We start from the raw sequence: 23,674 nt of genomic DNA, 5'->3' as shown, positions 1-23,674 counted from the left end.
CCACCCTGGGGGATCTGACTCTGGCAGTCAGGGGGGATTTTGGAATGGTTGCTGGCCCATGGGCAGAGCTGAGCCCTCAGGTGGGTGTGGAGGTGCCAAGGAGTCCCTGCTGGGCAGTTCTCCCAGCTCCTCTGCCAGGCTTCTTTCCCAGCCAGCTCCCAGCCTGAGGGCTCAGCTGTGCCCTGGGCAGCTGCTGCCAATGGGCCCTTGGGAACAGTTGCTGGGCAATGGCCCAGAGGGTTTGGAATGCCCAGCTTTGGTCACACCCACACAGGGATAGACTGGTCCCACCTGCTGAACTGGGACACCAGCCCTTCAGGGATAAAAGTCAGCATGCCAGTGCTTTCAGGGAGAAGCAGTGTCCAGGGGGTTCCTGAATAAATCTGCACTTTACCAGGTATTTTCAAATTCCTTAATTGTTTATGACAGATCAAGCTATAAATGTTTTGGGTTTTTTTTCAAAAGGAGTTCCCTGTGAATTTCAAAACAATCAAAAGAAAAGCAAGCAAGGGATAATTATTTAATGAAAAAATATAATCATGTTAGTGATTTGTTCCAAAGAATGACAAGCTATAAATTGTATTTCTTCAATAGTCAATTAAATAAATATATAGTAAGAATGTAAAAACCTGTAATGACCACAGGGGAATTATTTAATCATTAGGAATCATTTTATAATCTTTGACCACAATCAGAAATTAGGAATGGTGCAGACATTCCTGTCTTTCATATGATCCATATTAAAGAACCAGTCCAGGCACAAGCTAATGCACTGTCCTTATTAAGATCTGGACCACAACTGTGTAATAAAAGTAATCACTGAATTATTGTCTTAGGAATGGAAGCTGATGTTATTCCTGCTAAAATCCGGATCTGTTTTGCACACCAATGTTTGTGGGAGCTGGTGAACAGTGATGTTGCTGTGTTTGTTCTGGTGGTCCTGCTGCCCCTGGTGGTCCTGCTGCCCCTGGTGGTCCTGGCCCTGCTGCCCTGCCCTGCTCCGGCCCCTCTGCCCTGGAGCCCCTGTCTGTGCTTGGGCCAGACTGCACAAGGATGAGCCCAGGGGTGCTGCTGCTCAGCTCCAGCATCCCCAGGGGTTCAGAGGGCACTGCTGCTGTACCAGCATTCATCACAAACCAGACCCAAGAGTGTTACACTGAAAAGCCCAGTGGTTTTCAGCCTAGATTTTTAAGGAATGGCAGCGGGTCCATTTCTTCACTCTAATTGTCCAGCAGTTCTCTTGGTGCAGAGGGCGAACAGTGACCTTCTACAGAGGGCACATTCTCACTCAGTCCCTGTGTTTTGAGCAGTGAACTCCCTTCAAGAGTAAATTCTCCTTATTCTTTGTGCCCCTTCAGCTACAGCTGTTATGGTATGAGAAGAAACTTAATAGCATGCTGTCAAAACAGACTGAGTCATAAAGGTCTTGTTCTCCCTCTGAAAAGTTGTGATTTAAAGTGATCTGTTATCCTGCTAATTAACTTAGAGGTATTATTGCAAACAGTTCAGGCAAACATACTTTTAAATTGTAAGCCATTTATTTGAAGGTTTTCTTATCATTCTCAGGAAATCATGAAATGATATGCAAATGAGCAGAGAGGTTTAGTCCATGAGGGACCTCTATTAAGCTCTTTGTGAGAATGTGTGTGCTGATGAAGGTTAAGGATCTGGCGTCACTGAAAATGTATTAATCAACAGAGAAGATATAGCACAATGCACTCTTTCCAATGGCCTTGGCTCTGACCCTTTTAAAGATAATGGGAATACTGTCCACTAGGAACTAGATTAGGGCGATCAAGTGCATTTCATCAGGGTTTGACTTGAACCATGATCCCAGAGGTGAAAAGGCAGAGGTTTATCCACTGAGCCAACCAGCCCCTGTCCAGATAAAATCTTGAATATGATGTATAAGGGCAAATTAGGATGGAGGAAGGAAATTGATTGCTTAGTACCATTGCCACCTTGGACTGGTAAGGAAGTCCTGTGCATCCTGAAAGTGTCTCTTTTATTTAAGGTGGTCATCTGAGATGCCTGATTGTCATAAAGTACTAGCAGGAAAATGGCTTTATGCTCTGTTCTTTTATTCAGAAACAAGCATTGTCATGCTTGGAATTACATTTGCTTAAGTCAGTGTTAGTTGATATGCCATTGGATAAACTGTAAAATGACAGAGATAAGAAATATTACCAATAAATTGTTCTCACTAGCCAACATAAATGTAAAGCCAGATTGCAAGCACAAGTCAATCCAGATGTGCTGCGTTAGTCACTTACTGCCAGCTTCAAATAAATGAATTATTCTGGGGTAGAATTTGCCTATAGCACCAAGTTACAAGTATTATTTCATGAGCTTTTACCCTGTCCTGTTCTACGCAGCTGCTGTAAGGCCTAAGGCGAATTCGAGTGTAGTGTGCTAGATTTATTTTTTAGGCATTGGTCACTGTTTTAAGCCTAGTCCAAATAGTGAGTTCAGCACCTGTATTTGCACTCTGTAATCCAGCCTGTAGCATGATCTGCTGACATGCTTTGCCTGGGGGTACCTTCTTTAATCTGTGTGACATGCAAAAGAATATCCAAGGAGGCAATATTTGTACCTGCATTCCAGTCCTTCAGTTTATGGATCTCACCATCACCCCTTGCAGGTAATACTTGTGCACACAAGCACCTGTCTGGGCTTCCACATCTTGCCTAAAGTCTACAGCAAGTCAGTTAAAGTTAGAAAGGTGCTTAATTGTTTTTTCACCATCTCTCTGCAGTAGCCCAATCCTATGGCACTCTCCAGGTGCCCCCATCCCGTGCCAGAGGGATGGTCCCCTCCATCCCGTGCCAGAGGGATGCCCCCCCTCCCCATCCCGTGCCAGAGGGATGCCACACCCATTCCCGTGCCAGAGGGATGCCCCCGCTCATCCCTGTGCCAGAGAGATGCCCTTTCCCCCATCCCGTGCCAAAGGGATGCCCCCCCCCCCCACATCCCGTGCCAGAGGGATGCCCCACCCATTCCCGTGCCAGAGGGATGGTCCCCTCCATCCCGTGCCAGAGGGATGCCCCCCCCTCCATCCCGTGCCAGAGGGATGCCCCCCCCCCTCCCCATTCCGTGCCAGAGGGATGCCCCGCCCCACATCCCGTGCCAGAGGGATGCCCCACCCATTCCCGTGCCAGAGGGATGCCCCACCCATTCCCGTGCCAGAGGGATGGTCCCCTCCATCCCGTGCCAGAGGGATGCCCCGCCCATTCCCGTGCCCAGGATAATACCTGGATTCTCTGCTGCATGTTGCACACCAGAGGGGTGGCTGAGCCCTGGGAGCTGCCAGCAGGGTGTTGGACTGACTGCTCATCCCTACCAGTAGTGTCAGCCTGAAGACCATGGACCTGGATTGAAAGGATCCACACAGGGAGATTAGGAAAGCCAGAATTATATGCAAAATCCAAGCGTGTGAAATGGCTGAAAGGGCTGCCACCTCCACGGTAACAACATGGGAGGGACACACCCTTGGAAAACGTTGAAAGCACAATCTTACCCAAACCAGTGGCCAGCACAGGACCAGCAGGCACTGGAAGGCACTGGGCATCTCCCAGGGTGGGAGGTGCACCCTGAGGAGCCCCGGCTGGCAGTGCCCAGTGTGGAGCACACCCACCCCAGTGCCATGTGCTGGGCACTGCCCTTGGTGTCCCTGGGCTGCTCCAGGACAGGGCCTGTGCCCGGTGGCCGCAGCCATGGGCTCCCTGCCTGGGCAGGCTGGGCACGGCGCCCTGAGCAGGGGCACAGTGTGGGAATGGCAGCAAGGATGGGAGGCAGGGCAGGCAGCTCTAAGGAGACAGGGCCAGGAGCAGTCTCCAGGAATTGCTCTGGTGATCAATAGGCATCGAGGGAACTGTGGTTCTTTCTAGGCATTTTAAGCAATCTAAATATTTCTGGTACAGGAATATTATTTTAAGATGCATTTTCCAGAGCAGCTTTCTGAAGACATTGGAATACTTATCAGAGAATTTTCCTGTTGTTTAAACCATTGGAACATCTCGGAAAGAGAGACATAATGCCAAAGCAGTAATAAAACAGCATTTTCCTGGGGGAACCTCCCCTGAAATCAAAGATGTTCAGAATTAGTCCAGGTCGGAGGAGCCGTCTGTGCTGCCAGCTGTGCTGCTGTGCCCACCCCTCTGATGCTGAGAACAGTCTCTGCAGTGCCATTTCTCTGTGTGCCATAGACCCACATTTTTGTGGGCATTTGTGATTTGACAACACTGCCATTCAGGAGGTTACATATGAAATAGAATATTAGACAAAAACAGCATAAGTGGTACCTTTATATTCAATTATTTGGGGTTTCTTCTGTAAAACATGATTTTAAAGAGTGGCTTCATGAGAGAAGATTAAGATTCAAAATACATTGTAATGGATCATTTTACCAAGTCTTCACCAGAGAAAGCAGTAGCTTTAAAATCGGGCAGAGTTGTGTATGACATTTTCAGTGGATAAGAAGGAGAGATCAGCATTTCCACATACCTTGATTTGAAGTCAGTAGACTGCTGAATCAGTTTCTAAATAATTTCCTGTGACTGGAAAACTGAATAAAATTACTGTATTTCCAAAGTCTCATGGAAAAAACCATGTGCTCTCTAAGACTGGCAAAGGAGGTTACGGTGATCAGTGTTCACATGTTTTAATTCTCTAAGGTCATTTCTGTATGCTCATCTCCTCTTTTGGGTCTGAAACTTCATTTCCCTTTCACAGCTCTGAATTCTCTGGTGGGCCCTGCAGATGGATTTGATAAATGCTGCTAATATCACCTCCTGATCTACCAGTGCTCTGACTTTGGTCTGTAGGTCTTGATGAGTAATTGCCGTTGTTCTACTCCAATGACTGAATTAAGTTGCCCTGTTTGAGTGGGTTCATCTGTGTGATTTTAGCCAAGGTGGCCCATTGCAGTGCAGGACACTGACCTTTTACTGGTGCCTCACGGCTTCAGACTGAGGCAAGCAGAGATACCTTGATTTCTGCAACTGCCTGAACTCTGTTATAACCCTTTGATTACTGTCATGCTGCATAATGTTGAATTAGTATTTTGTGCATCCTCTTCTCCTCCACCCCGGCACACAAATGCACATCACAGCATTGCCAAGAGAAAGAGAGGAAAAGTAAAACTCCCTTCAGCAGGTTTTACAGACAGTACAGCCCCCTGAAGAAACAGCAGTTCTCTTAATTCCCTAGAGAGACAATGGGCACTACAGCTGAGATATCACCCCTAAACACCTGTAATTCTCCTCAAATTAAGTAGGAAATATCCTTTCCTGCAAATGCAGTCATTCCCACACACACAGCCTGCATTTTCTGCAGCCATGGGTGACACCAACTGTAGATCCACTAATCATATGGATGGATGGTATTTGCACTTGGAAGGTGTTAATCAAGCATTCGTGTTGGGCTGGTCACTGGACTTTGTAGAGATCTTGACATAACATCAGCAGCTCAATTTGCAACAGATAAAATAGACCCCGTGTTGTCCTCACTCTCATTTGGTTGTAAATACGTTGGGGAAACTGGGTTGGGGGGGAAAACCAGTCTGCTGCACTGCCTGTGACATGTAATTCTGGGGTGGACTGGATGACAGTTCTGGAATGAGCATTTTAAAGTCTCTGTGTAATTGCTGAAATTACCCCAGCATGTCGTGTAACACCTCAAAGATTGGGTCCTTAAGGATGATCTTACAGTAAGTAAATTAAATAGAACAATATATTGATTTTTAGCCTTTGAACTTAATTTCTTTGTCATTTTTAAGGCATTTAGAGTGACAGACATACTCGTGTTTACTGTTAACAGCAATGGCATTTCTCACAGTGCTGGTTTGGGGAACAATGTGGAAATGAGTGAGCAGTTTGGGCTGGAAATTGCCATGAAAGGAGTATGTTACAGGCGGGATTTTTAAAGACAATGTTAGATGCTGTACAAGTGGAGACACTGGCCTGTGAAATTGTGGCTGCTCCTCAGCATCACCTCTCCCATGTTAATTTTCATTCCATTCTGTGGTGCCAGGTCGCTCAGACACCCCTGGCCCAGTCCCAGCAGGCAGTCACTAATGCTCATGTCACTAATGCCCACATCAGGCCCTGCCTCTCTGCCCAAAGCTGTGCTGAGCAACAGTGACTTTTGTAGTTATTTGTGACAAGACCTGGTGAGCACTTTGGGTTTGCACCAAAAATCGTGCATTTTGAGATTAATGAGAACCCAAGTGCTTTTCGTACCAAAAATAATAGTTCAAACATTTTCTTACACCGAAAAAATACCTGGAGTTTTCTCCAAATGCAGAGTTCAGGGTTGCATCATCTCTCCCCTCTGCCTCCTCGCCAGTGCTGCCAGGCAGACACGGGGGGTGGTGAGGGGGTCCCACCGTGCAGCCCCAGCACAGATAACCTGTCCTTGCCCTGTGGGAGCAGCAGGTGTGTGTGTGTGTCTGCTCACCTCACGCACGTGTTTGGGCAGAAGGCTACAGATTCTGCAGCACAGTCACTTCATAGCTAGTAAAAAACAATTTATTGAAGTACAAAATTGTTTATTATATACCAGGAAATAATAGTTTTTGCAAATAGTGCATTAAAAAGTATTTGGCTGGTTTACATGCAGGATGAATTCTCCACAACAACCATTCCCTAAATACTTCCAGGCACCTCTCTGGGCTTTGGCTGTGTCGTTTCAAGTTGAGCTGTCCCTTTGCCTGGGGAAACCTGGGGAAGTGGCAGAGCACAGTGCACAATGCTGCCTTGTCCTGTTATATCTGCCCCCAGTGTCAGCAGCTGATCCGCACAGCACAGACACAACTGCACACACAACTGCAGCAAATAAACACAGCAGTAACCGCTGAGGATAATAATGCACGTCCCAATGCTCTGTCCTCCAAACACCAGGCTTCTCTGAGGCTGCAAGTATCAGCATAGCAAGAACAATCTGAATGTATAAAATTTGGAAAGTCTGAATTGGTGTGAGAGGACAATGGGTCTGTTGAAGGTCGCCAGCCCTCGGGATGCCCATGAGTAATTTATACCATTGTGTTCTGTGGAGCATTGTTCCTCCAGTGCTGCAGTTTAACACTTCAGAAACAGCCCCTGCTCCTGATGCTGCCCTTCCCTGTCCTGAGCTGTTTACTTGGAACAGCAGGAAACATGGATTTGCACCATATTAATAGACACATATTTCAAATAATAGTTTTAACTGAGGATGGCAGATTGTTTTCCCGTCCGAGATATCTTTAAGGTGGAGACAGGCGGAGCATGAAAGTGATGGCAACATTTGTTTTCACAGTCAGTGTGTATTTATTGTGGTTGCACATTTGCCCAGAATCACAGTCTGGAAATGTACATAGTAATGAAAATATTCATTTTTTCCTGAAGTACATTGAGATTGCTTCAGTGAGAATAGTGAGTCCCTGGACCAGTCCAGCATTCTTTGGATTGGGTATATTATTAGATACATACTCTATGTTTCTACACAGATGTTTCTAAATATTTATCCAAATGTTTTGAATTCTCAGGCTTTTTGTCAGATGTTAAAACACGTACACACTGCCCACAGTTACGGGTCTCACAGGATCTTTTCAAGGGCACCATCACAGTTTGGTGTAGGAGGCACTAAGGAGGGCAGACTGCCCATCCCGAGACATCCCGGTGCAGAAGTGCCCACAGATGGCTCAGGCAGAGCTGGGTGGGCTGTGCAGAGCAGTAATCAGCACTGCAGGTGCTTCAGGTAGCTGCTTCTCACACAGATAATTAATGTGTACAAGCAGCTGCTAATTGCACGTTTCAGGAATGATTTATGAGGTGGCAGAGGGGAAAGGGGGGCACAATATATTTTCTTTGGGAACCTCTGCCGTTCATACAATGGTATCAGCACAGCTGTGAGATGGGACATGATTAATGAACAGTGGGCAAACAGGGGACAGCGCCGGGACACTTGTCAGGACAGCAAGTTGCCCTCAGAGCCAGGACAGCTCCGTGCCATGATGAGTTTTGTCTTTAGCTCACTGATTCCCTGGGACACCCTGGCACCCCAGCCAGGCCCTGGGTAAGGTGTGTGTCCATCAGAACACTTACAGGTTTAATGGGGGTGATTATCACTGAGTTGCTGTAAGCACGTTTGTGTTTACGAACAGAGATTGTGGGTATTTGTTCTCTATGGAGAGGTCCAGGAGAAAACAAATGTGGCAAGGACTAATATTTATACAGGACATTAAATCTATCCATGAACATCTCTGTTAAACACCTGCTCTGTCTGGGAACACCTTTACCTCCTGTCACCCCCCCTGTCTGTGCCCTGACCCCCGGAATGGGTGTGCAGGACACCCCTTTCTGCTTGGGAAGAGCAATGTGCACATCCTTGTGTCCATTGCACCTCCTGATCTGAGCTAAAGACAATACAAAGTCAATTCATACATTTTGCTGACATTCTCGTGGGCTGATTGGTGCATCAGTTTGCTGTATTTTTTAATGCTAGTCTGGTTTATCTCTGAAAAGGTCGATAATGAAATTTGAAGACATGTAGCCTTGCAGTGTAACTGCACATACAGGTCAGCACTGAGAAGAGCTCGTGTTACACGTTTCACTGAGAGGAAAATTAATGTTTTGAACACTTTTCTCAATGCACTGTTTATGGATCAAAGTAGTCCAGGGTGTTTAGCACCGAGTTCTAAAAACTATTCTATGAGGGCTATACCGCAAGCAGTGTAATCAAAGTCTGTATTTATTTCCTTTTACATAATGTAGTATTTTTAAATTCATGCAGTTCCACACTGAAGAGTGAATGCCTTTATTTCTCTCTTTTATAGCTTTTAGAATTTGACAGAGAGCTGTCAGTCTTTAAAGACAGATTGTATGAACTGGACATCTCATTTCCTCCCAGGTAAGATTCATATATAATCTATTTATTTATCTAACTAAACCATAATTGTTACTTGTGCTGTAGGTAAAATGTGTGTTCCCATAGTTATTGCAGAAATTAGGATGATCAGTGTTCCTTTCGTGGCTGTTCCTTCTCCCCACATGGCTCACCATCCTGTCCCGCTGATCTGTCCCCTGTAGCCACTCTGCAAACAGACGTGGTGGGATTGTGTGCTCAGAGATGTGGGTGGATGTGTAAGCACCGGGCCCAGGGCAGATGGTCTGTGACTTTATTGCAGCCATGAGGACAGTCCCTGCCTGAAGCTGTTTGGGGACAGCAGTGGCACCACACGGGGTGCAGAGCCCAGAGCCATTGCCTGGGACACCAGGAGGGGGATGAACAGGGCAGGAACACTGAGCTGTGGCACCACACGGGGTGCAGAGCCCAGAGCCATTGCCTGGGACACCAGGAGGGGGATGAACAGGGCAGGAACACTGAGCTGTGGCACCACACGGGGTGCAGAGCCCAGAGCCATTGCCTGGGACACCAGGAGGGGGATGAACAGGGCAGGAACACTGAGCTGTGGCACCACACGGGGTGCAGAGCCCAGAGCCATTGCCTGGGACACCGAGAGGGGGGTCAGGGAACAAGGCAGGAACTCCGACTCTGCTTCTTCAGTGTCAGTAATTGTGTAACTGCTGAGGCTGTTGGAATGGCTTGCCTGGTTTAATACACATGCACGATTTTAGTCAGCTGCATCCCTGAGGGGAGTTGTATCCATGGCTGGACAAGTGTTGCTGTCACACAACCCCAAGGGTTTTGCAAGTGGCTGTCCTGGTCAGGGGAAACCTGTGGAAAATTTGGTGCCATTTCAAACATGTTTGATCCCTTTCCAAGGATGAAGCCAAATCTCACAGTTGCCTTTAAGGGAAAGAAATACTACATTCACAAAGAAAAAGTTGAAGAAATTATAGAAAAAATACTGATAAACCCATGCTTGTTATATACCTTTCTTTAATATAGATACAGTATTTTTAAATACTGCTATTTTATCCTTTATGGACAGATAGAAAAGTATAATGTTTTGGCATACACTAAGAAAAAATTTGGAAAGCTTGCCTTTTTGTGATCATAACCTCATTACTTCTCAGCAGCCAGCTGCGATACTGAGTGTATTGATCCCCTGGGACAGTGGGAGTGTGCACAGAGAGGTTACCACCACTCCAAATTGTCCTTATTGATTGAGAATGGTAACAGGAGACCAGCAGTGTGTACAGCTGAGTGTGTCCCACTCATCATGTACCTGCTCAGGGAAAAGGAGGTGAGGGGAAGTCACAAGATTTTTTTTAGCAGACATACTCCCATACTTGATTTCTCTAACATTGGTCCTTTAGCCAGAACAAGGCTTGGCAAACATACTTTGTTGCATGAATAGTTTGCAGATTCTTCAGTCTACTCAGCAAGTGCAGTTCAGTGTCATGCAAAGATGAGAAGCTTCGTGTGGGTACCCTTGGTGTGTCTTGGTCCTACTCACTGTTTCCTTCTTAACAACCAGGTTATATAATAATAGTAATAAATGTTTATATACTGAAAGCAGTCATGAAAGGGATGTTAACACAGCTCATGTAACACAAAATTTCTTCAAACTTAAGCAGAGAATATTGATAAAATATGAGAATTGAATATGACAATATTGAAAGAAAATGCAGTACATAAACCAACAGGCAAAACTCATGCATACACAAAGAGCAAACTTTACTCACCCATCCCTCCTCATGTCCTGTGTCTGTGTGCCCAGGGCCTCCTGATGCCTGTCCCGTGGTCCTTGCATGGCCCAGGCTCAGGGAGTGAGGGAGGTGCTGTGAGAGTTACTGCAGGGCAGCATGATGGTTCTATTCATGCAACCAAGCACATCGATTTCCCAGAAGAAATAATATGATTTATTTTTCTTTGTGTTGCAATAATGACCACAGTGTGCCATTAACTGCAAAGCCAGGTATTTTGAATAGGCAGAAAGCAGTGGTTTTAAAGTAGGACTTTTTTTTTTTTACTTGGAACCTTTTCACTCATGACATAAGAAAGAAATTAAATATATGGCCTAAGTGTCTTGGTTTCACTTCCGATAGTTTTTCCTCCATTTTTCCTTCTTTCTGTCTTTTCTGTAGCTTATGATGATTTAGCTATTTTTGTATACTGTTTGTAAATTGGTGAGTAGGAGTTGAGTACACATTTGTCATATATCCAGTTATATATTTTGTATTTTTAACCAAAGGAGGATACAATCAGTCCTGTATATTGGGGCTTCTTGTTATTCTTAGCTGGGAAGTGTGTGTGGTGTATCCATTTGTTCTGCATCAAATGCATCAAACAAAGGCTTTGTCACTGAAGGGAGGGACAGAGAAAGCCACGGTCACTTTTGTGTCAGGCTTAGGAGCTGGGTTAGCAAGGACTGCAATTTAGAAGGAAGCTGTAAGCAACTGTAATGACAGCCTTTAAGTAGTATTTCACAGTTTGTTTTATACATGATATTTTAATTATGACCAATTGATTTAGTCTGTGAATCACTCTCTGCTTCTGGTCTCGATCCTTGGTGTTCCAGACTGACCTCCTGGGATGCAGCCAGAGCACCTCAGGTAAAACAGTCCTGAACAGGTCCAGTCCTGCCTTTCAGAGCCCCCAGAAAGGAAAGGGCAGTTAGGACAGGTTTCTCTTTCTTTCATTTGCTTCATCATTTGTGCAAACAATTAATTGCCTGATTTGTACACAGAGTTCTACAAATCAATAGCACAGTTGCATTTCTGACTTAGTTGTAACTTTTTCTCTCAAAAAGTACACTGGAATTTCAGTGTTCTCTTGAGACAGATGGAAAAGGTCACAGCCCTTTGAGTCACAGCAGACTAAGTTACTTAAAAATTCATTTTTTATCAGCATAAACTGCTTATTCTGTGGCCTTTATCTTGAGATCTTGCTGCTACGCTGCTGTAGCTGGCCTGGGCTGGAAGGCTCTGCCCCTTTGAGTCGGTGGCAGTTTTGTAGTTAACGTCAGTGGAGTCAGAACCTCCCCCTGAGCAGCTTTGTGGGTTTGTTTGCACACTCGTCCTGGAGAGGCTGACACCATGACCTGGTTCCTCAGGCAGTGCCAGGTGCAAACAGGCTGCCCTGCAGTGCCCCTGTGTGCCCTCTGTGCCCCGTGTGGCACCCAGGGCAGCATCAGGTGCCATCCCACCTGCACCCCCAGAGCTGCCCCTCGCCAGGGACTGGGTGCCCAGGAGAGCCATTGGCTTTGGCATCCTGCCAGTTCTCATCTGAAACCATGGCAGGGTTTCTTCACTGTACTGATCTGCATGGAGAGGACTTGCATTTCTGTGTTAATTGGTTTATATTAATATATGTGCACCTTTTACAATTAATTTCTCTGTCCATTTTTTTTAATTTCAAATGAAGCCATGGCAGTCATGTAGACATACATCTTTATACTGGTAAGTTTTCTTAAAGGAAGTGACTGTACCAAGGAACTGCTAAATTGCCTTATTCATAAAACACTCCCATAGTCAGAGATGTTTGAGAAGCTGACAGTCTGTGAGACTGCACAGAAGTGATAGGGAAAGGTTCCCACTCTTGCTGTCTAGGATTTAATAAAGAAAACATTAGTGAGACAAAACAAAAGGCATTTTTAATGTGCCTTCTCATAAAGTACACTATCTAGAGTATGAAAAAATGCAAACTCTTGTTGAGAAATCTCAAGATTCTTCTTACCTTTTTATTTAGGGACCTAAAATTCTGAAGCTGTCAGCCCTTCTTGATTCCAGTTTCTGGTGACACCAAGGTAGCATTTCAATATAAGTAGTGATAGAAATGTTGACCTCTGGATCAATTTAGGGTTGTAGTATCTTGCTGGATTTTTGTGCTTCACTGTATTTCTATCTGTGGTCTCATTCTGCTCTTCCAAGTCCATGTGCAGTGTCCTGTGTGCTGTCCTGCAGTTTGTTGCCCACTTTCCTCAGCTCACTGTAAACCACATCCAGTAACCAAGGAGAGCACTTAACTCTTATCACCAGTTAGAGACAACATCTCAGGATCTTCTCATCACAGGTCTTGTCAATGAAATAGGTCTATGCATATTTGCAGCTACTATATCATGTTTTAATATCAGCTTTTAAAAATGGAACTTTATATAAACATTTTCTTATTTTCTTTCTGCTCCCTGTGCTAACAGTTCTTAAAAATAAAATTATGATGTTGTTGGAAGCATCAGAAATTTTTACTTCTGTAGAGTGGAAACTCTGTACTGAGTCAAGAATACTTCACAATATTTTTGGTAAACTACTGAACTCTTGCTTGTCTCTAAGCAATAGTACAGATAATTCTGTAAGTAAGTGAACTACCCAAGGGTTCTCCTGGTGTTACTGCCTTTTCCAAGTCCAGCCAGCCATGGAGGAAACAGGAACATCCCTGAACAGCTCTTCTCAGCTGGGTGTTTGGAGGAGAACTGCCTCTGTCCCAAGTTACTGCAAATCCTCAGTGCTGGGTGGTGTTCTGGGTGAGGACACCCCTCAGCAAACCCCCTGTGGAGAGGTGTGTTTGACTGTCCCTTGGGAAAGGCTGCAGAAAACACTGGAACTGAACTAGCACAACCTTGTAGACCTGGCTTAAATCACTGCAAGCCAGGACAGTCAGTTCTGTATTTAGTAAAGCTATTTTGCAAGACTACAAGTTTGTAATGACCATTACTGTGGGTTGAAACTTAACACGAGGGATTTCAAAACAAGTAAAAGACCCGCTTGCCACTGGTTGGGGCAGGAGCAGAGCCCCTGCCCATGGAGCTTGAGGGGAGGTTGTGATTCAGGGCAGGAGAGGAGCCCCTGCCCATGGAGCTTGAGGGGAGGTTGTGATTCAGGGCAGGAGAGGAGCCCCTACCCAGGGAGCTGCAGGGAAGGTTGTGATTCAGGGCAGGAGAGGAGCCCCTGCCCAGGGAGCTGCCAGGGAGGTTGTGGTTCAGGGCAGGAGCAGAGCCCCTGCCCAGGGAGCTGCAGGGAAGGTTGTGATTCAGGGCAGGAGAGGAGCCCCTGCCCATGGAGCTTGAGGGGAGGTTGTGATTCAGGGCAGGAGAGGAGCCCCTGCCCAGGGAGCTGCAGGGGGGTTTGTGCTTGTACCCTGTGCCACATCTGCCATTGGCTGGGGCAGGAGCAGAGCCCCTGCCCAGGGAGCTGCAGGGGGGTTTGTGCTTGTACCCTGTGCCACATCTGCCATTGGCTGGGGCAGGAGCAGAGCCCCTGCCCAGGGAGCTGCAGGGGGTTGTTCTCTGTGGCATATCTGCCTTTGGGCACTCGCTCTGAGTGCAGCAGGCACAAGGCCACAGGGACAGGCACAGGGCAGAGCAGCTGGCAGGGCAGCACCACCTGTGTGGGCAAGAGGGAGCTCAGTGCTGCTCTCAGGGTTCCTGCTGCAGTGCACAGGACCACGTGAAAAACAGCTCTGGGAGTGGAGAGCAGAGCCTTGGCAGGACTGATAGATGACAGGTAAATGCTGATTTTCAGAATTAAGTCAAAGTTCTTTTTTTATCTAGTCAGTAATCCAGAATTTATCTTCCTTTTTCTGCCCTTTTGAAACAGCAGTTCACTTCTAAGTTTTCAAACTACTAAACAAAATGCAAATGGCATTTGTTGGATTTCACATAAAAACATGAATATTGTTAATCATACATTAATTTTGGTAGGTACCAATCATAATTATTTATATAATAGTTTTATGAGAATTTCTAGTTATAAATTGGATTTTTATCTGTAAATGGAATGGTATTAAGGCAGCACAGCAAATTCATGTTACTGTATATGCAAGGGGGGTTGCACAAGGTCTTGACAGACTCTGTGTTGGTGCATGTTGGCTTCAGGACCTTACAGTTAACTTTGGATGTGGGAGCTACTTCTGAGCTCTCCTGCAGCCACATCTAAAAATAGCATCTCTGCCAGGCATATTCAGGGAACTCAGATCTCTTGCTCTTCTCCAGTGCAATACTGTCATTTAGTTTAAGGCCACGTGTCTGCTCGCTGTGATGGGAATTCCCTGCTGCCCTGGGTGTCCCTCCTGCTGTGCCGCAGAGGGAGGGCTGCTCAGGTGGTCGCCCCTCAGAAACATCTGGAACAGAGCCTTGAGGAGCTTAAGGACTCCTCCAACCCAGACCATTCCCTGAGTCCATGATTCGATAGCACTGACAGCATCTGCAGTTCTCTTCTCTCTGTTCAGCAGGGTACTTGATATCCAATCATTCTCCAAAATTTCCCTTCAGTTCCAAGTTACTTCCAGTTCTTACTGTATGGCCTAAGCCATGTCAGCTCTTGCCCTGTGTGCCTGTGCCAGGGATGCAGAGAATGGACTGCTCAGGAGAAGAGCCTTATCCCAGCTGCTGTGGACCCCACTTCTCTGTGCTGGTGCTCTGCCCATGGGGCTCCAGCCCACGGAGAGCTGCCCCAGGTGGGCAGGAGAGCAGCCCTTCCCTGCCCTGTCAGGGCTCAGCTCAGCCCTTCACTGCCCTGCTAGGGCTCAGCTCAGCCATTCCCTGCCCTGCCCTTCCCTGCCCTGTCAGGGCTCAGCTCAGCCCTTCACTGCCCTGCTAGGGCTCAGCTCAGCCATTCCCTGCCCTGCCCTGCCCTGCCCTGCCAGGGCCAACCCTTCCTGCCCTGTCAGGGCTCAGCTCAGCCCTTCACTGCCCTGCCCTGCCCTGCCAGGGCTCAGCTCAGCCCTTTCCTGCCCTTCCCTGCCCTGCCAGGGCTCAGCCCTTCCCTGCCCTCCAGGGCCAGCCCTTCCCCATCCTCCTGAGATGTGCCCAAGGCAGGGCAGGCTGGGAGGGGAGTCCCAGCTGAGCAGGAACCACGGGCTGCATGGCCAGCTCTGGCTGCCTTGGGCAGGCAGTACAAACACTGCCAACAGAGTATTTTTTGGGCATTATTCACCCATTCCTACACTCCTGTATTTTGAAGCCTTTTACTTTATATAGTGAATATTCATGTTTTCATCTCTTTACCCTTTGTGGTCTAATGTAGCCCACAGTAACCTGAGCTATTGGAAACTAAATACAGTTGAGCATTTTAAATTCTATAAGCTCTGTCACTCACAGGCTGAACAGCCTTGCTGTGAGCAAACAGCCCAGTGTGAGGCTGCAAAGGATTTCACGGTAGTCAGCAATCACTGCAAAGGGCAGGAGGTGTGAAGAAAGAAGTAACAACATTGTCAATATACAGGTGGGCAATTGTTACCTTTATCACTTTCTCCATTAATAATTATAATTATTCTTGTAGCTGTTGTGTAGCAAAGATAGGAGGTGACTTTAGCAAGAGTTCACACCCATGTACAAGGTTTGCTCTCAGATAAGTCTGCATGCACAGCAATCTCACGTATTAATCATTCTCTTAAAGTGACCTACTCTAGTTGTTGAATTAGGGCTGTCGTGTATTTTACTGCTTGGAAATATGTTTGTGTCTGAGATACCCCCCTGTGAGGTATTTGTCTCTGCACTGGCAGTATCTTGGCTTTGACACCTCTCACCAAAAGACACGTTGAACCTCATTTACTCTTGGCAGAGTGTTTCTCCTTTGGATTCTCTCTGGCACTGGTTCCTAATTCTGCCAGAATCTTATGTAGCCTAAAATCTGTTTTTTCTCTGCCCTTGCATTTTTTCACATGATCTGTCTCTATTCCAGGAGGTTGCACAGGGGTACATGTATTTTTCTGGTCTGATTTGCCTGCTCTGCACGAAGCCAAGCCCAGAGCACTCCCTGGTTGCTTCCCTTCTGCAGAGACCATCCAGAGCAGAGCAGCCCTGCCTGCTGTACCCAGGCAGGAGCCCTGAGGTCACCCTTGGGTGTGAAACAGAAGGACAGGCTGATGGTTTAGCTGTCAGCAGCCTGCCCTGCCTTTCCAGTGTCCTCACTGCATGTTCCCAGGTCACACACTCTACCTGCTCTACTCCTGAAGCAAACAAGATTCCCATTTCCCAGTAATGCTGCTGGGTCCTGTTGTCTCACCAAAAAGGGGAAGTTGAGCACTCAAATAGATTAAAAAGTGTGAAAGCCCCAGATTATTTTTATGCTTGCTTTATCAGGTACTTTTATAACTTTTTTCTGCTAATTAAGAAGTATTGTCCACTGAACAGAAATACATAATACCCACTTGTGCACTGTAAACCCCCTCCTAGGTATTAGTGAGTTATCTGAAATCACACATAGATCTCTCAGTCACCAAGGAGCAAATTCCCACAAGACATGATGCAGTTTTCTTCATGCTTCCAGTATCTAAGGCTGCAGCACATTTCCTCCAAAACAATTAGAATTTAATCATTAAAATTACTTTTCAGACAGATCTTACCTCCATTTTTCTTATCACATTAAACCAGTGCCACTCTCACCATCATTCTCAATTAATTTCCAAGTTGAAATAGGGTATTTCTTTAACTTGTGAGGAACTGAAGAGAGCTACCCAGGTAAGCAGTTCTGTTTGGTTTAAGGAATTGTGGCAAAGGGAAGAAGAAAGGAAAACCAATGGTGTAAAAGTTTCCAGGCCTGAATATTACTGTCCACCATGTGTGAGGTAAGGGCCACAGACCATGCTGCAGACAGAAAGGAAAATAAATTCTAAAGAGCCTGTGGCCTTTGCTGCTGGCCAGGCTGTCCCTGTTGTATTCCTGTCTGAACAGGCTGCTGAAAAGCCTAGTAGTTTGGAGCCTGAACCCTGTCCCACCTCTTTCCTTGGCTTTCCAGTTAGTTTTTTCCAGTATGGGATTTTGTGGGTGATGACCCCAAAGTAACGTGCTCCAAGCCAAGCACGTTCCCAGGAAAGAGCCTGAGCTCACCCACAGTCACGTGCAGTACCATCAGGCTGTTGTGCTGAAACAAACCAGCACTGGGACCTTCCCAACAAGCCAAGGTTGTTCATAATTCCACTTGCCCACCTGTAACAGTGGCAGTATTGCACCCACTGAGGGGCACAGCATTGCTGGTACTACAGCAATAGAGGGTGTCTCTCACCAGTATTGCCCAGTAATCCATTTTAGTGTTGCCAAGTCACCCCTGTTTGTTGCCTGGGCCTCTGCAGGGCTCTGGGATGACACAGCAGAGCTCAGTGGGGTTTCCTCAGCCTTGGGGCAGCCCCTGGTCCCACAGAGGGCTCTGGGCTGGGCCAGCCCGTGCCAGGGCTTGGCACGTTCACCAGCAGTGAGGGACATTCCATTTTGGGCTCCCGTCTGGGCACAAAGTGAAGGGCTGCGTTTTCCTCTCTGGAAAAACAAAGGGACTCAGGGTTGGTTTTTCTTTTCAGTTGAAAAAGGCCCCGAGTGACACAGGAGTGCTCACTCTTAAGTGTGTTACAGACCTGGATTTTCCAGACATGAGTTAAGCCAAAAAGCAATATGGCCAATATAAAGTCATAAGAAAGACTCTGAGAAACCACCGTGTCCTTAACTCTCCTGTTTTGTGTTGTGCCCAGTCAGGGCTTGAGTCCTGTGTGCCCTGCTTGCCCTTTGCTGCCGGCTTGCCCGGGTGACCCCCCTTCCCACTGTCACCTTTGACTCCAATTGTCGGTGTGATCACCATGGTGTTAGTGTAGCCTGTGCAAGTAGCAGCTGTTTAATGCATTGTACTTTAACTGCTGTGTTTGCAGGGCTCTGTTTGCCCTCCTGATTTGGCTGGAGTGAGATGTGCATCGTGGCCAGTTGGCTCACAGACCATCACTGAGACTTGTTAGTGTTTTCGTACACACGAAGCAGCTAATTTAATTCAAACAGCAATGTTTCTCACTGCTCAGCTTAGATCTGCTGCCCAAGATGAGCATAGGAAGATAAATTACGTGGGGTCATTTGCTAGAAAGAGAACTAGGGAACACAAATCTTCCTTTCAGGTTCAGGGAAATAATAAATGGTAATTCAATTTGGAGGAAAAAACTAAGGATCTGGAAGCTGACAAAAATTAGATGTCATACTTCAATTAATCAAATGATATTCTAATGAAACCACACTCATGTACCAGTTCACACTAATGCTGAGTGTCAACTAAAAACATCAAAATATTTTATTTGTATCTTTGGCCTTACAACTTTTGGAGCACCGAGAGGGTGAACTGGCAGTCTACATTCACCATCCTTACTTTGGTCAAAAGTAACTTGGGCAATCTGAGAGTTTGTCAGAGCTGGAGATAAATTGGCCCTGCATTTTCTTAGAAAATACAAAAATAGTAAATAATTGTCTGATGAAGTGAGGCTGGGATTTTTTCCCTTTTGAAGTTCTCTCTCGATGTCATATGTAAATGCAAAGACCTGAAAGGGAGAGAAGGTTTAGTACATGTGAGCACTTAAACCCAAGTTCAAAAATAAAACAGACCAAATCAAAACTGTTATCTCAGCAATTCCATAAAGAGCTCGGTTTTCATTGATGCTTCATAATTCCATTCCATCCTAAATATTCTGTTGTAGAAAAAAGTCAGTGATATAAAATGTGGGGACAATTGACAGATGAGCACAAGGGGTCTTTGAGTAGGAGGCATTTCCACTCCCTGAAACCTGATAAAATTTCCCAGAGCATCTGCATCTGAACCTGGATGTGCAATGCACAGTTGTTCATTTTACTAAAACAGATTAAATAGCTGAATTTTGCCCCCTGTTGCCTAGTCAGTGCTGCCACCCTTCCTGCATTGCCACTGGAGGTGTGTGGAGTGCAGAGTCCCCGGGGCAGCTCCCAGAGCGTTTCCAGGAGCAGGACATGCCCCTGTGCTCTTGGAGAGCTGGGAGCAAACTCTTCAGAGGTAAGAGCCCTCCAGAGGGAAATCATTGTTTCCTGTTAGAAAGTACATGTCACCCACCTCACTAACAGATATTACCCTTTCTTACACAAGACAAGAGTTCATTAGGAGCATTTTTCCTGACTGGAAGTGCCAGTTAAGGAGACATTTCTATGCACAGCATTGTTGGTGTGTGTTTCAAGGCTCTGCTGACAGGATGGTTTACGATGCCTGAAGGCTTTTTACCCTGCAGGAAGCACTTTTAGAAAGGTGTCTAATCATCTTTGACAATACCTGTCAACAGCAGTAGTGCTGTGATATTACTGACCCTCTGAATGGTTTATTTTCCCCAAACAATTGCCAAGTAGCTCTCATCCTTATTGACTGTGACACCGGTAGCTCATTGGACAGCCTGCTCCTTATTAACAGAGTTAGCAGTTCATCAAAGTGTTTGGTTAAATTTCAACAACATTGAGCATTATATAAATGATGGTTCTGGAAGTTTTGTTCAGAAAACCCACCTGACTATAATCCTAATTAAATAAATGTAACTGAAACAAAAGTTTGTGAAGATAGAAAAGCAGGTAGAAGCAGCATATTGAGAAAAAGCAAATCCTGAACAACGAGGTAAATTGTACAAGCCTTTAACAGAGATGCTCCAGCTCAAGAACTGCCTGTCCATCCATCATCCAGGGCCAACACAGTCAAAGTGCATTTTGCATAACTACTGGCTGGCACCCACAGAGATTATAAGACTATTTCTGCTGTTATTTACTCTGCTGACATGAGTGATTAAGGTCCTAAACTCCAACTTTGCCACTGTTTTAAACGGGGCAGGGAAGTTGTTCCACATGGAATTCCTCATTCCCCCGTTGTATTTTTAAATAGATATAATGTAGTGTGTGTACCAGAAGTCCATAACCACACAGAATCCTAAGGTTAGGAAGTGTGTACAGCCTTACCTTACCTGTAGTGTCTGTATGTGTGAGCATTATATCTATTTATCACATATGTTTCAGTGGTATCTATAGACCTTCATCTGTTATGTCATCATTTTTGCATGGCCACTTGCTATTCATTCTCAAGATCAGAGTTTTCTGTGCATTGCACGAGGTGGATTGTGATTGAGGCAGAAAGCTGCTGAAAGGGCCAAAATGCACATCCTTTCCTGTCTTAATCCTGGGACAGGGAGAGCTGGTTCTCTCTTTCCCCTGCTGCAGTCACTGTCCTGGTGGTCGAGACTAATGATGCAAGCACAGGAAGATGGCACGATGCTTTCCCTCTGGCAGACTGACACTGGAGTTTTTAACTTTTGGTTATTTGGTATAGAGTCCTTAAAACTATTTTCATCAGATCTGCGGCTGTTTTTGTCAAACCTGTAATCATTTCTACAATTTACAGATCAGAGAATCTGTTAACTAGAATTACTAAGTTTTGAATTAAGAACTCTGAGTTTCTTCCTTGCCTGGAGTAAATGTGTTAAAAGAGGCTGGAGATGCCAGCAAATAAAGCTAATTTAATGCACTTCATCACAGACAATCTTATATTTAATGTCTTTTGAAAAACGAGTATTACAAGAATAATTCTGCTTTTTGCATGCATACAACCTTAAATTTGCAATGTTCTTTGAAAGAATATATTCATATTATTCAGGCCTGATGGCAAAGAAGCAGGTGAGAAGTGGGGTTGAAAGGAAGGAAAGAGCAGGGAAATTATGAGCCACCCTAGAAAGGGCAAATTCAGCATGGTGCAGTAGCAGTGTGTGTTGGCACACTGGTGTCTTGGTTACCCACTGAAGCCAGTGGAATTACTTCCAGTTCCCCCAGGTGTGTGCTGGGTGGGCAGAGGCTGGGTGGGCAGGTTGCCCCCTGGCCCTGGCTGTGGGGCCGAGTGCCAGCCCAGGACACCAGAGCAGCACCCCCAGGGGCTGCCCCTGGCACAGAGCTCGTGCCCAGGGGGGCACCACATGCTGCACCAGGGGCAGGGCTGGGGCTCTGCACATTTGCCCTGGGTCTGATTCCACAACATCTCTCTGGTACAGCAGCACCAGGACCATCAGCCTGGCCTCCCAGAACGCTTGTGCCTCTGTCAGGCTCCTCTTCCCTGGCTTCTCTTGATGGGTTTTGAATCCCACCCCTGGTAGGAAGGCACCCAGTGGAGGGAACACCATGTGAGACACCAGAGTATCCCTTAGAAACACTCCAGATAAGCACGAGCTTCAGAGTTCACAGGCAGCTGAGTCAGTTCTGGAAGCAGTCACACTGTTTTCATGCCCCTGTTCTTTTAGCTGCAGAACAGGATGATGGGGAAACTTCTTGGGGGGGGGTGTTATTTGGCCAGTTTTGTTTTGGAATCTTACATGTTCAGCAGCAGGTTTCACAAATGTTTCTTCCATGACAGTCTTATTCCATAAACACCTAATAGAGCTTTTCTTTGCAAAAATCTATTTAAGATCAGTAGCATATAATAAACTAAAATACCCTGTACCCACAATCGTGTGAGTCACAAAAAAAGAATCCCTCATGGGAATTTTGAGTCCTGTTTAGTTATGACCACTGTTTGCTGTGGTTCTTCTGCAAAAGAATCCTACTTATTCCAAAGTGTTTGTGACCCCTCTAGAGCGTGAAGAAGGAGAGCAAATAGTTTTCCTTATTTTTTGGGCCTGTATCTTGTCAGGATTTTTTATTATGTCAGTGTCAGCATTTCACTTAGAGTGGGACTTGCATACTCCAAAGGGGAGGGAGGGAGGGAGGGAGGGAGGGAGGGAGGGAGGGAGGGAGGGAGGGAGGGAGGGAGGGAGAAGCCTTATCAGAGTGCAGCAAGACAGAACCCTGCACACTTCTGCCTGGAAGGAAGGATTCTGCCTTACAAAAAGAAGAGCTTGCCCCACTTTATTGTATTAAGTTATTACCTACAGGTCATTTTGTCTGGATAATTTTTGCAGCACTTATTTTTATCTCCGTCCCAGCCGTTAGAAATCTGATTTGTCAAAGGTACTTGTAAACTACAGTAACTTCTTGACTGGCTGATCAGTGCTAAAGACCTTGAAAAACTGGCAGAAGTTTTCACCCTGAGATAACATTAAGATCAATAAAGCAAATTGATAAATACCATTTCATAGAATGTAGGCTCTTGGGTGAAATGCTCTAACACATGGCAGTAACAGATCATTCCAGGCATGGAACATCATACTTCAAAACCCATATAGTTAATGCTGTAAAAGGAAGGATTATATGAAATATGATTGATTCTTATACCTTAAGTCATAAAAAGTAGCTTCAGTTATGTGTGGTTCTGGAGTAACTAAAGTAAGACATTACCTTAAACTGCAGACAAAGAGCTTCCACTACCAATAGTATTACATCATCAGAATATTTCACAGACACTCAGAAATAAGCTGTACTTCTGTATGTCAGTGAAGCAGCAAATTGAATTCTCATAATATGTTTTGAAAATGAGTCTTGTTAGGTTTGATGAGGTGGAAAAGGAACTGAGATCACTGGTTTGCTCCCAGGCGCTCAGTCCGCTTTCCTTGGCTCTTTGCCATGGCTAATCTTTCTAATGGCACTGTGGCTTGTAAACCCATTTGGTGGAGAGCTGGATGTCTCTGCTTCAGAGTAGCACACCCAGCAGGGTGGGAAATAAGTTTCTCTTCAAGCATGCAAACTCTTTTGTTACAATAACAGAAGTTTTATTTCAACACATATATCAGAAAAAACTCAGTATTTCCTTTATTAATTCAGTGATGAGCAGCATAAAATGCAAAGGTCATATTAAATACACTCACACATACATATATAGATGTAGGTGTATATATATGGTATTTTTTAAGACATTTATCAAGGGCAAACTTCATTCAGGCCCAATATTCAAGAAATTGAGCCTGTCACAACCCCCCTGGATTTCCCCAAAACCCCCCTTGGCTCCTTCTCCATGCCATTTTGGAAAACAGGGGGCCTTACAGTGTGATGAGCCATCATCAAATGCAAAGTTCTGTCATACTAAACCAGTGAGAACATTGGGAAGAAGTGAGAACTTTGGCCTCA

The 23,674-nt window shown here is 45.7% G+C and overlaps 1 protein-coding gene across 3 annotated transcripts in view; it reads left to right on the top strand.

The window, feature by feature from the left end:
- INPP5A (inositol polyphosphate-5-phosphatase A) overlaps window positions 1-23,674 on the top strand; it is a 195,029-nt gene that overhangs the window by 163,617 nt on the left and 7,738 nt on the right. For all 3 annotated transcript variants that reach the window (XM_071563901.1, XM_071563902.1, XM_071563903.1), the window contains exon 12: window positions 8,813-8,886. In XM_071563901.1, coding sequence (XP_071420002.1) covers window positions 8,813-8,886 — 74 coding nt within the window. The remainder of the gene's footprint in view (window positions 1-8,812; window positions 8,887-23,674) is intronic.

The sequence above is a fragment of the Pithys albifrons genome, chromosome 9 (genome assembly GCF_047495875.1).
Source record: "Pithys albifrons albifrons isolate INPA30051 chromosome 9, PitAlb_v1, whole genome shotgun sequence".
NCBI lineage: Eukaryota > Metazoa > Chordata > Aves > Passeriformes > Thamnophilidae > Pithys > Pithys albifrons.
This window is presented reverse-complemented; position numbering and strand designations above follow the sequence as displayed.